The sequence below is a fragment of the Oncorhynchus masou genome, chromosome 12 (assembly GCF_036934945.1).
Source record: "Oncorhynchus masou masou isolate Uvic2021 chromosome 12, UVic_Omas_1.1, whole genome shotgun sequence".
NCBI classification, from domain to species: Eukaryota; Metazoa; Chordata; class Actinopteri; order Salmoniformes; family Salmonidae; genus Oncorhynchus; species Oncorhynchus masou.
This window is the reverse complement of record NC_088223.1, coordinates 41,179,476-41,193,086: the sequence shown is the minus strand read 5'-3', so window position 1 is coordinate 41,193,086 and position 13,611 is coordinate 41,179,476. Positions and strand designations below refer to the sequence as shown.

At 46.8% G+C, this 13,611-nt stretch overlaps 1 protein-coding gene across 1 annotated transcript in view; it reads left to right on the top strand.

Moving 5' to 3' along the window:
• The window catches only part of LOC135550103 (RNA-binding motif, single-stranded-interacting protein 3-like), a 215,314-nt gene that overhangs the window by 186,589 nt on the left and 15,114 nt on the right, over nucleotides 1-13,611 (top strand). The window contains exon 11 of the mRNA XM_064980589.1: nucleotides 11,941-12,051. Within this exon, the coding sequence (XP_064836661.1) occupies nucleotides 11,941-12,051 (111 nt within the window). The remainder of the gene's footprint in view (nucleotides 1-11,940; nucleotides 12,052-13,611) is intronic.

Sequence of the window (13,611 nt, the reverse complement as noted above, 5' to 3'; positions counted from 1 at the left end):
CTTTAATGCAACCGACTGATTCCCACTTAGGACAACTCAGTCTCTTGTTTAGGCAAGAGGCAATTAGTTGGTCTCGTGCATTAGAGCAGCCTGTATGACTTGTTCATGAGAGCTGATGCTTTCAGAGCTCCTAATGGTTCTGCTGCTGTTGCATCCAATCTCCCATCCTGGCCCTGAGCTTTACTGCAGTATGTAGCTTTTTATACTGGTGTCATTGTGATGTGTTAGGCTATTGCCATGTTATCAATATTGCACTAATGTGAGGGACTGAAAATGCAGCCTCGTGTTTTGCAGAGAGTATATCAGGTTTCGGGTATGACCCACATGCAGTGTCGAGGAAATAAAAGTTTATTTCTAATACAGGGTCAGGCAAACGTCAGGTTAAAGGCAGGCAGGGGTCAGTAATCCAGAGCGGGCATAGGGTCCAGAACGGCAGGCAGGGTCAGGGCAGGCAGAAGAGTCAAAACCAAGAAGGACTAGGAAACAGGAGCAAGAAACAGACAGGAGCAGGGGAACAAACGCTGGTAGGTTTCATAAACAAAATGAACTGGCAACAGACAAACAGAGAACACAGGTATAAATACACAGGGGATAATGGGGAAGATGGGCGACACCTGGAGGCGGGTGGAGACAAGCACAAAGACAGGTGAAACAGATCAGGGTGTGACAGACTAGGGATATTCAAGTCAAATCCAATTTTAAAGGTCACATGCGCCGAATACAACAGGTGTAGTAGACCTTATAGTGAAATGCTCACTTACAAGCCCTTAAAAAACAATGCAGTTTTAAGAAAATTCCTAAAAATTAAGAGATAAGAAAACAAATAATTAAAAGAGCAGCAGTAAATAACAATAGCGGGGCTATATACAGGGAGTATTGGTACAGAGTCAATGTGTCAATGTGCGGGGGGCACCGGTGTTGATGTAATTGAGGTAATTATGTAGTTGCCATACCAGGCAGTGATGCAACCCGTCAGGCTGCTCTTGATGGTGCAGCTGTAAAACCTTTTGAGGATCTGAGAACCCATGCCAAATCTTTTCAGTCTCCTGAGAGTGAATAGGTTTTGTCGTGCCCTCTTCACGGCTGTCTTGGTGTGCTTGAACCATGTTAATTTGTTGGTGATGTGGACGCCAAGGACCATGAACCTCTAAACCTACTCCACCACAGCCCCGTCGATGATAATGGGGGCGTGCTCGGTCCTCCTTTTCCTGTAGTCCACAATCATCTCCATCATCTTAATCATGTTGAGTGAGAGGTTGTCTGACCTCCTCCCTATAGGCTGTCTCATTGTTGTCGGTGATCAGGCCTACCACTGTTGTGTCATCAGCAAACTTAATGATGGTGTTGGAGTTGTGCCTGGCCATGCAGTCATGAGTGAACAGGGAGTACAGGAGGGGACTGAGCACACACCCCTGAGGGGGATCAGTGTGGCAGATGTGTTGTTACCTACCCTTACCACTTGGAGGTGGCCCGTCGGGAAGTCCAGGATCCAGTTGCAGAGGGAGGTGTTTAGTCCCAGTGTCCTTAGCTTAGTGATGAGCTTTGAGGGCCCTACGGTGTTGAACACTGAGCTGTAGTCAATGAATAGTATTCTCACATAGGTGTACCTTTTGTCCAGGTGGGACAGAGCAGTGTGGAGTGCAATAGAGATTGCATCATCTGTGGATCTGTTGGTGCAGTATGCAAATTGGTGGGGGTCTAGGGTTTCTGGAATAATGGTGTTGATGTGAGCCATGACCAGCATTTCAAAGCATTTCATGGCTACAGATGTGAGTGCTACGGGTCAGTAGTCATTTAGGCAGATTACCTTAGTGTTCTTTGGCACAGGGGCAATGGTGGTCTGCTTGAAACATGTAGGTATTACAGACTCAGACAGGGAGAGTTTGAAAATGTCAGTGAAGACACTTTCTAGTTGGTCAGCGCATACTCGGAGTACACGTCTTGGTAATCCGTCTGGCTCAGCGGCCTTGTGAATGTTGACCTGTTTAAAGGTCTTACTCACATTGGCTGCGGAGAGCATGATCACACAGTCGTCCGGAACAGCTGATGCTCTCATGCATGTTTCAGTGCTCCTTAGAAGAAGTTATTTAGCTTGTCTGGTAGGCTCGTGTCACTGGGCAGCTCTCGGCTGTACTTCCCTTTGTAGTATGTAATAGTTTGCAAGCCCTGACACATCCAACGAGCGTTGGAGCCGGTGTAGTACGATTCGATCTTAGTCCTCTATTGACGCTTTGCCTGTTTGATGGTTCATCGGAGGGCATAGCGGGATTTCTTATAAGCTTCCAGGTTAGAGTCCCGCTCCTTGAAAGCGGCAGCTCTACCCTTTAGCTCAATGCGAATGTTGCCTGTAATCCATAGCTTCTGGTTGGGGTATGTACGTACAGTCACTGTGGGGACGACGTCCTCGATGCACTTATTGATAAAGACAGTGACTGATGTGGTGTACTCCTCAATGCCAGCGGAAGAATCCCAGAACATATTCCAGTCTGTGCTAGTAAAACAGTCCTGTAGCTTAGCATCTGCTTCATCTGAACACTTCTTTTATAGACCGAGTCACTGGTGCTTCCTGCTTTAATTTTTGTTTGTTAGTAGGAATCAGTCGGATAGAGTTATGGAGTTATGGTCAGATTTGCCAAATGGAGGGCGAGGGAGAGCTTTGTACGCGTCTGTGTGTGGAGTAAAGGTGGTCTAGAATTTTTCCCCTCTGGTTGCACATTTAACATGCTGATAGAAATGAGGTAAAACTGATTTAAGTTTCCCTGCATTAAAATCCCCGGCCACTAGGAGCACTGCCTCTGGATGAGCGTTTTCCTGTTTGCTTATGGCAAAATATAGCTCATTGAGTGCGGTTTTAGTACCAGCCTCGATCTGTGGTAGTATGTAGAGGGCTACAAAAAATACAGATGATAAACTCTCTAGGTAGATAGTGTGGTCTACAGCTTATCATGAGATACTCTACCTCAGGCGAGCAAAATCCTGAGACTTCCTTAGATATTGTGCACCAGCTATTGTTTACAAATGTGCCTTACCAGATGATGCTGTTCTGTCCTGCCGTTAGTGTATAACCCGCCAGCTGTATGTTCACAACTCGGTGAAACACAATATTATTACAGTTTTTAATGTCCCGTTGGTAGGATATACGTGCTTTCAGTTCGTCCCATTTATTTCCCAACTATTGAACGTTAGCTAGCAGAAACAGAAGGCAAGGGGCAGATTAGCCACTCCTCACAAGGCATCCTGGTCTCTTTCCGCAAAACCTACGTTTCCTCTTCCAGCGAATTCCGGGGATCTGGCCCTGGTTGAGTGTCCGTAGTATATCCCTTGCGTCCCACTCATTGAAGAAGAACTCCTCATCCATTTTGAGTTGAGTATTCCCAGTTCGGATGTCCAGAAGCTCTTTTCATTCATAAGAGATGGTAGCAGCAACATTATGTACAAAACAGGTTACGAACAACGCGGACAAAACAAACAAAATAGCATGGTTGGTTAAGAGCCGATAAGATGGCAGCCCTACCCTCCGGCACCATCTTGGACAGCTGAAGGTTGGAGGATCTGAAGAAAGATCTATCCCCAAGCCATCCATTTACATTACGGTCATTTAGCAGACACTCCTATACAGAGCAACTTACCAGGGTTGTGAGTGCATACATTTTCATTCTTGTTTCATACTTGTTCCCCGTGGGAATCAAACCCACAACAGGACTACCATCCCACTGGTCTTCATACACTACATCATGCCTAAGGCACTGTGTGGGTCCTCCAGAGCCATATCTTAGACTTAGAGCATTTAGGGGTCCTAGTGAGTGAGATAATTTACACACAGGCAGTATCAAAGACGACTACTGTACAAATGTGATGCCGGCCAAGCCGGAACGATGCAACACTATAGTTCCTGATCTACCATCACCACCAACACCAATACCACTATCCATAGAGAAGCCCTCCTACCACCTACTACCCTCCTGCTGCTCCCTGCTGCGACCGTTACCACCTAGCCTCCCCGTCTCAGTTACCCCCACGCTGGGAGACAAGCAACATGTAATCTGGCCCCAGCGGGGCACCACTCCACCAGCCTCCAAGCCAGCTCCTCTCCTTCCCTCTCCGAGCCAGTCAACCGCCATGACGGGACGGGAGTCCCTGGTGCTACAGATGCTGCAGAGAGGAGAGGATCAAAGCATGTCTGTGTGTGTGTGTGTGTGGGGGGGGGTGTTTGTGTGTGTGTGTGTGTGTGCCTGTATTGGATTGGTTAGGTGTGCTATATTAGTGTCTGTGGTTTATGCTGTTTACTGCACCGTATGGGTGTGTTTATTAATATAGTAGGTGTGTGAGAGAAATACAGTGGGTACATGTTTTTAAATGTGAACGTGTTTTACGGATTGATGAGTATGAGTGGGCTGTCAGTGTTGCTCTTCTATAAACCATATGAGGCATCGGTAAGTCCCTTAATCTATAGTCTTCTATTGTGACTATTGGCATGGCCTATAATAGAATAGGTGCTGCTATTGGACCTGATGTCTCTTGGAAAAGATTCTCAATGAGAAAAACCTGTATATATAAAGGTTAAATAAAAAGAAAACAGTTTAAATACAGTAGCGTCCCTTCTGCTCCCTCCCTATAGACCAGTGTGTCTTTCTCTCCCTCTCTGTCCGTATGGCCTTGTTCCAATGGCGCTGCATCCACAATCCATCAGACCGCCGCCTATGCCCTAACAGCTGCCCCCCCCAACCTCCCTCCACTCGACCACCACCCAACCTGTCTCCTTATGTCTGCACTTATATTCTTCCTGCCCAATGGCAACATTGTGGTCGTCATTGTGGTCGTCATTGTGGTCATCCCCCCCGTGCCGCCGATCCAATGAAACACATTAAACTAGCGGCGCGTGCTAGCCTAGCATTCAGGGGCTGCTTCCAAGTATTAAAACAATTGATTGTGCTGCAATTTGGGGCTGTTGGTGTGCACAGCATGTTTAACCAATGTGCCATTCTGGTGGGAGTGTTCTCCTGGTGTCTGGCGCAATATGGAGGCGGCGGAGCATGGTAAAGGGAGAGGACATTGCCACAGCCAATCAGAATGACTACGCTAGAGCGCAGACCTGGGTCCCTGTTCTGGCTGTGCCGGGGTGGACATTACAAGAGTACACGGCCATTAAGGCCAGATCGTTCTTCAAGATGTCAAAACGTTCATAGATGACCAGCAGGGTCAAATAATAATCACACTTGTTGCAACAGGTCAGTAGCTCAGGAGTATATTGTCAGTTGGCTTTTCATAACCGAGCATGGCTGACCCCAGCCTCCTGGCACAGAGACTATTGCAGCATAGATAATGGAGGCTGAGACGTTGGGGGTCAGCGGACACTGTGGCCCCGTCCAACGATACCCCCAGCCAGGGCAAACCAGGCACGATATAACCCCACCCACTTTACCAAAGCACCGCCCCCACACCACTACAAGGGTATCAACAGACCACCAACGTACTACCCTGAGACAAGGCTGAGTAAAGCCCATGAAGCTCTCCTCCACCCCACGAGCTCAAGGGGACGCAAAACTGCTCAAGAAGATCACGTCACAGATTCAACCCACTCAAGTCGAGTATAGCGCAAAAGATCTGGCACGGTGTGATGCACCCCTCCTAGGGTCGGCATGGAAGAGCACTAGTAAGCCAGTGACTCAGCCCCCGTAATAGGGTCAGAGGCAGAGTATCCCAGTGGAGAGAGGGGAGCCGGCTAGGCAGGCAGAGACAGCAAGGGCGGTTCGTCACTTCAGTTTTTGCACCCCTGGGCCAGACGACATGAGACAAAATTATTTTGAATACTATATGAACCCGGGTATGCTAGTGTGCTGCTTGTCGGTGGCAGTTTGAATTTTGAAGGAGTTAACATGATAAGTGAGAATTCAAAGTGTTCTTTGAGCAAGAGTTTGCAGGCTGCTGTTACATGGTAGAAACAGCAGTGTATCTTGTTTATCTCACTAGATTGAGTTTGACAACCGTAGCCTGAGTGCTCTATCCGTCAGCGTTGCGCTTTGTTAGGAGATGGGGAGAGAGAGAAAAATGAAAAGACAAACAGTTTGCAGAAATGTGTGTATCCTTGGACGAGAAGTGCTTAGAGCGAAAACTTCAAAAGAAAAATGACAGCTTGTTTTCAATTGCCGTTAAAAAAAACGGCTTCAACTCGCTTCTTTCTCTCCCAGTCCTTCACTTTTTCTCGCTCTCTCTGTTTATCTTTCCCTGTATCATTCTCTCTCACACAGTCTCCTCCTCTCTCTGTTCTCCTTCTCCTGTCTCACTCCATATCCTCTCTCTCTCTCTCTCTTTCTCTCACTCTCTCTCGCTCTCTCTCTCTTTCTTTCTTTCTTCATCTCTCTTTCTTTCTTCATCTCTCTCTCTCTTTCTCTTTCTCTTCTCTCTCTCTCTCTCTCTCTCTCTCTCTCTCTCTCTCTCTCTCACCTGTCCCTTCCAGTACTGAGGTTCTTTGAAGCTGTGGTGTACATGCCAGCTGGGAGGGTGGTGTTGCCAGCAGGACTTGGGCTGTGAGGTAATGCCTGCAGTAGATCAGTCAGCAGCAGACCTGGGATAGTTGAGTAGACTACAAACAAGATGTTATTGTATTGAGATAATGAAGTTAAAATTGCTTGAGTTGAGTTCATCGCACTCGCCAAGAAAACAGATTTACTAGTTTTTAGTTGACATAGCTTACCCGTAAAATACATCAAATGATCTGCCAGAGCACTAAGATAATTTGTCTTGGTTAAGATGTCTTATTAAGATCAAATAACATGAAATAAGAATTTATCTTACCCTATCAAGACATTTTGGTTTTGTTTAAATAATCAAAATTGTCTGCCAGTGCACTGATATACACTACATGACTAAAAGTATGTGGACACCTGCTCATCAAACATCTCATTCCAACATCATGACCATTAATATGGAGTTGGTCTCCCCCTTTGCATCTATAATAGCCATTCATCTGGGAAGGCTTTCCACTAGATGTTGGGACATACTTGCTTCCATTCAGCCACAAGAGCATCAGTGAGGTCGGGCACTGATGTTGGGCGATTAGGCCTGACTCGCAGTCGGCATTCCAATTATTCCCAAAGGATTTTGATGGGGTTGAGGTTAGGGCTCTGTGCAAGCCAGTCAAGTTCTTCCACTCCAATCTAGACAAACCATTTCTGTATGGGCCTCACTTTGTGCACGGGAACATTGTCATGCTGGAACAGGAAAGGGCCTTCCCCAAACTGTTGCCACAAAGTTGGAATCACAGAATCGTCTAGAATGTCATTGTAATATTTCCCTTCACTGGAACTAAGGGGCCTAGCCAGGAACCCTGAAAAACATCCCCAGAGCATTATTCCTCCTCCACCAAACTTTACAGTTGGAACTATGCATTGGGGCAAGTAGTGTTCTCTTGGCATCCGCCAAACCCAGATCCGTCCGTCGTACTGCCAGACGGTGAAGCGTGATTCATCACTCCAAAGAACGCGTTTCCACTGCTCCAGAGTCCAATGGCGACGAGCTTTACACCACTCCAGCCGACGCTTGACATTGTGCATCGTGATCTTAGGCTTGTGTGCGGCTGCTCAGCCATGGAATCCCATTTCTTGAAGCTCCCGACGAACAGTTCTTGTGCTGAAGTTGCTGTCAGAGGCAGTTTGGAACTTGGTAGTAAGTATTGCATCCAAGGATAGACGATTTTAACTCCCTACGCGCTTCAGCACTCGGCAGTCCCGTTCTGTGAGCTAGTGTGGCCTACCAATTAGTGGCTGAGCCACTGTCGCTCCTAGACGTTTCTACTTCAAAATAACAGCACTTACAGTTGACCGGGGCAGCGCTAGCTCTAGCAGGGCAGAAATTTGACTAACTGACACTAACGGTAGGATATATTTATTTAGGATGTATTTTTATTTTTATGCACTTTAGAACCCTAGCCAGCTTCACATGGCCCCTGCTCCAGCAAACACACATTAAGATGCACACAGGCAAACACACACACTCCACTCTGCCAAACTACTGCAGCAGATAAACTAGCCAAGTGCAACATTGTTGTTTTTCTCCAAGTGACTGATGTGCAGTATGCACACTTGATATATGTGCTCACTCCAGTGTGCTGTTTTAGTATGTCTTTCATGTTTGTTCAGTAGAAGTTACACCATATTCACTGAATTCCTCTGCATGGTACCATAGTTGGTCTTTCTTGCAGCGACTTTAAACCTCAACTATCTCCCTTCATGGGAAGCATGGAATCATCCCACTGTATGATAAACTTTGGTTCAGGGGGAGAACGTTATGTTATGAATTTTATTCGTTTGGCAGAATTTGAGCCTGGGCCTCGGCTTGGTCTCCGGTTGTCCTTGAGCTGCTCCTCATTGTGTGCGCGCCCATTCTGTAAAATGGCTCTGCTAGTTTCCCCTTCAGCTACTGTGTCACTGCCAGCAAATATGGTTACAAAGGTTGATGTCTATTCTGAGTTGTAGACTGTTGGTTTGGCGTATAGAAGATGTACAGATATAGCCTGGGTGCCAATCTGTTTTTGCTCTCTTGCCAACTCCTAATGGAATTGTCATGCTGAACATTTGGTTTGATAATGACAATGGGGTATAGGCAAAAGCACAAACAGATCTGGGATCAGATTAGTATTGATATTATTAGTGATATTGATGTTTTACTGGCTTGTAGTGTGGAATGCAGCATGTTTTGTCAGAGTCGCTTACAGTACATTTCATTTTGATTCTACAAGATCAATTTGGAGAAATGTGTTCATTCCCCATGCTATTCCCTCACCTCAATAAAACATAAACTGCTCTGACATAGATTCAAATCAAATACCACACAATCCTCGTCCCTCAGATTCTGGAGGCTGCTTCAGGGAACGCCGGGCCAGCGTTTTGTTTTTTTGGTACCCATTACCATGGCGACCGCTGCCACCCCCCCACCCCCCGACGTTGTAAATCACCACGCCAGAGTTTCCAGGCACTCACATGGGACAGTGAGACAGTCAGAGACATGTCGTAAAAGTGCTGTGACGGTCAGGGCGGCTGCCATCTGGGGAGGTGAGGTAGTCTCAGCAGAGCATATCACAGCCACAGTGTGGGCTGTTGTTGACTTGTGGGGTCACATCATTTAGTATGATACAGCCCCACTGCTGTAGTGTATCGTGTGAAGATCTTTTAGAAAAGCTTATAGTCTCTGTATTTCTCTCAGAGTGTCTCAGTTTGTCTCGTCGTCTTTTTTTGTTTCACTTGGGTCCCTCTCTGCGTTTTTGTTCATTTTAAGGACCGTCTGGTAAAACGAGATTAGGGGGGGGGGATCTCTAGGCGTAGTCAAAAGAAAAAAATTCCAACACATCCTGTCACAGTGGGTCATTGTTGTACCTCAGACTTGTGTCTTAGCCTTCACCACGTGGGGTCTTGTAGGCAGGCTGCTGCAAAGCAAGGGCAGACGTCTGTCTGTCTGTCTGTCTGTCTGTCTGTTAGCCCTAGGTGGGATTCATGTTGTGGATTAGAGAAATAGACTCCACAATCCAGCCTCCCGTCTTAGGGCTTACAAGCCTGGAAAGGTGCCCGAGGCCTTGGAACCTGGTGCAGCCAGGGAAGGCAGCACACAAAGACTATCTGAAATAGCATGCTGCTCACCATAAACACACACACACTATCACTGAGTGACATATGCAATTTCCCGAACACCAGTAGCCTAACCTCCTTTTTTCCCTCTGCGGGTGCTTTGGTGGTGGTGCACAATACATACATTATGAAGGTGGGCAATCCTGGTATTAGGGGCCCAGTGCCTCTACAGTTAGCCAGCTCAACCAGGGGTTTGTCTGTAAAGCCCGATTCACATCAGACCGAGGGCATTACAGCCCGTCTAACAGCCTTGATGTTTGACATCTCGCCGTCTTTAACTACCTAGCTACAGTTTATCTGCTTCTCCTGTTAGCAACCCACACGCACTCAGTATACACACACAGTCAGTATGACATACACACACACACTCAGTATGACATACACACACACTCAGTATAATACACACACACAGTCAGTATGACATACACACACACACTCAGTATGACATACACACACTCACTCAGTATGATATACACACACACTCAGTATAATACACACACACTCAGTATGACATACACACACACACTCAGTATGACATACACACACACACACTCAGTATGACATACACACACACACAATCAGTATGACATACACACACACTCAGTATGACACACACACTCAGTATGACATACACATACACACTCAGTATGACGTACACAGTCAGTATAACATACACACAAACACTCAGTATGACATACACACACACCGACACAAACAGTATGTCTGTGTGTCATACTGAGTGTGTATGTGTATGTCATACTGAGTGTGTGTGTGTGTATGACATACACAGTCAGTATGACATACACACACACCGACACAAACAGTAATTGAATATAGACTCAAAAACACGTCATATCAGATTCTCATGAATATATATTATCTAGTATATCATTCTTAAACACACACACACACACACACACACACACACACAAACTAGACAAATCATTCTCATCTCTTTTGCTGGCTCTCCTTGGACTCACAAAGACAAACACACACACACACACACAGACAGACAGACAGACAGACTCACACACACACACACACACACACACACACACTCTCGCAAACACAGAAAATCGAAATCATAAATCGGCTTAACTCTCCCCGACACGTCTGTGAATTAAACCCTTCCGTTACTCTCCATTTCCCATTATAAAAGCATTGTCAGCCGCTGAATCGGTTACAGGTATCCTTAGCTCTGTCCTGTCTCTCCCTCAATCCATCTTCTTCACCTTTTTCTGTCTCCCAATATCCATCTAACTGCCCCACTCCTCTATCCCCCATCTCTCTCTCTCTGTTTATCCCTCTCCCTTATCTCCCAATCTCTCTCTCTCTCTCTCTGTTTATCCCTCTCCCTTATCTCCCAATCTCTCTCTCTCTCCTGTCACCCGCTTTTCCATTACCCTCTTCCACCCTCCTCTCTCCAGCCCGCCTTCCCTTCTTTTTTGCTGAGAGGAGGGATTGATTGGGCCTTGCATGCGTGCAAGGGGGGGGTGGAGAGATGGGCAAGAGAGAGAAAGACAGGCGAGAGAGAGGCAGGAGAGAGAGAGAGAAAAATAGGAGAGAGGTAAAGAGAAAACAAAAGAGAAAGGGAAAACAAAAGAAAGTGAAAATGAAAGCGAGGGAAAAGAGAGAGAGAGAGAGAGAGATGGGAGAGAGGAAGCGAGAAAGAGAGAGAGGGGGAGAAAGAGAGCGGCCTGCCACACAGCAGCAGTGTTCTGAACGCCAGGGAGGAGACAGCCTCAGCGATTCTGACAGGCCATGTCTGCTCAGTTTGTTCTCCAATCGTCCCACACAGTCACCAGCAGGGTGTGCACACACACACACAGGAAGACAGACACAGTCGACAAATTAGCGAGGGAAAAGCGAGTATAAGAGATCGGAGCCCAGGAAAAAGGCTTTGTTTCTGAATGTCTCACTCCAGAGGTTTGGCTGGTAGAGAGAAGCGAGAAGCAACTCGCTTCGTGACGAGGCGATGAAAGAGCAACCATGAATTCTTCACATTCCCTCTTGTTCCATCCAGAGCGCTTTATGAAAAAGAACACGTTCCCGCTACTGATCCGCCTGTTAGGGCTACACGTGTCGCAATAGCATGAGGGGAAGAGATGTGTGCCGACCACAGACAATCAATGAGCCAGTCGCGTACAGCACGTCGGCAACATCAACGGCGGGTATTGACTCTCTGATGCTCTGCTGCGTCGACGCTCAACAACCCATTGATGTATAAAATGCCACTTTGTTCTCCGCCCACCGATTGGCACTATTGCCTTAACATGCCCTCTACCCCCCCCCCCCCCTTTTCTCCTCTCCCCTCCCTCAGGGTGCAGTGATCACCCCAGCCATGGACCACACCATGTCCATGCAGCCTGCCAACATGATGGGCCCGCTCTCCCAGCAGATGAACCATCTGTCCCTGGGCACTACAGGAAGTGTGAGTACTGTACCATCCATGTACCCCTCCATACTGGGTCTACTTGAGCTAAATCATATCACTTTGAGAATGCACTGTTGTATATCCTATTCACGTCCAATAATATCACTCCGAGACGGCAGCTATGTTTACTACCATGCCTCCTGTATCTAATATATAAATAGCAGATGCTTTCATCCAAAGCGTCCTTACGGTCACGCGTGCATAGATTGTTTTCGTATGGGTGGCCCCAGCAGAAGTCGAACCCGCGACTTCCTTTGGTGTTGTAAGAGTCGTGCTCTACCGACCGAGTCACATAGGACCGTATCTACTAATATTCTCTGGAGAAACAGGAAAAGGTCTCTTTAATTGTGGATGAGGTTTCGGTCAGTCGACCTTCCTCAGATCGTATCTCCACAAACAGTCGTGGGAAAGATATTTGCATCTGACTGGCATTTTTCTTGTTTCTCCAGTTTTGCCTTCTGCCTCCAGCACCTTCACCAATCAGCTCTGGGTGCGCGGTACATTCTGCCTGAAATCATATTTCTCTGAAAGCCTGCATCTCTGCTCAAGGAAAACACTATCTTTCACGGACTGTAATCAGGGGCATAGCTTATATCTTTATATCGACTCAAGCCACATACGGTAGTCTCACTCTCAACTCTGTACTTGAACAGTATCGGCGGCAGATTTGGTTCCACCGTAGCTTCACCGTAGTGTTCATATCCTTACCTAATAGTACAGGATTCTTTCTGCGTTTACCTAAAGTCAAATGTGTGGATATATCTGTCCAACATGGAAAATCCGTCACTTGGTGTGTGTGAACAGCAAGATGTTTGACAAGCGTATCTCCTTTAATATCCCAAAGTTGAACAGATTTCCCATTGACTAGAACAACGAGCCTCACTGTGAACGCCAGGCGATATGATGACTCCACTAACCCGCTAAATCACACATCAACCATATCACTCCAACCAGCTTCCTGCTTTCCCCCTTTTAGAAAGGGAACCCCCCCCCCCCTCCCCCTTGTGTCAGGAGATTTAGAGGTGTCACACACTATCCAGTCTTCCACTTCCTGCTCTAACCCTATGTCTCCAGGGGCAGAGGGGGCTTAGTTTACTCCAGCACTGGGTCTTGAGTGTAATCGCGTGATTGAAACAGTGCTGCATTGTACAGTTACCGCCGGCGCCATGTGTTTTCAGGTGAGTTGTCAGCAACTGCGACGCCATGTTGGCTCTGGGATGAAAGAATGACCCTAATCTCTCCCAGCTGTGCTAACAGGCAGGATTGGAGCGAGTGAATCTACGGTGATGGGTTTTGATGTGTGATGAATATAAATGAAAAGCTCCTTTCTACCCGACTACAGCCCCGAGGCACTACACTGTATGTAGACTATTATGTGTGCTGCATATAGCATGCAATGCCCTGATAATCTATAGGGAAGAAGCCATGTGTCTTCTTATCACGTGGTTCGGAGCCAGATGGGAAAGCCCCTTTATGGTTGCCTCATAGGAAGAACCTGTGGAAACAGGTTATGACTAGGTATATTTGTATGATTTTTAACATGGAGTGTTTACATGT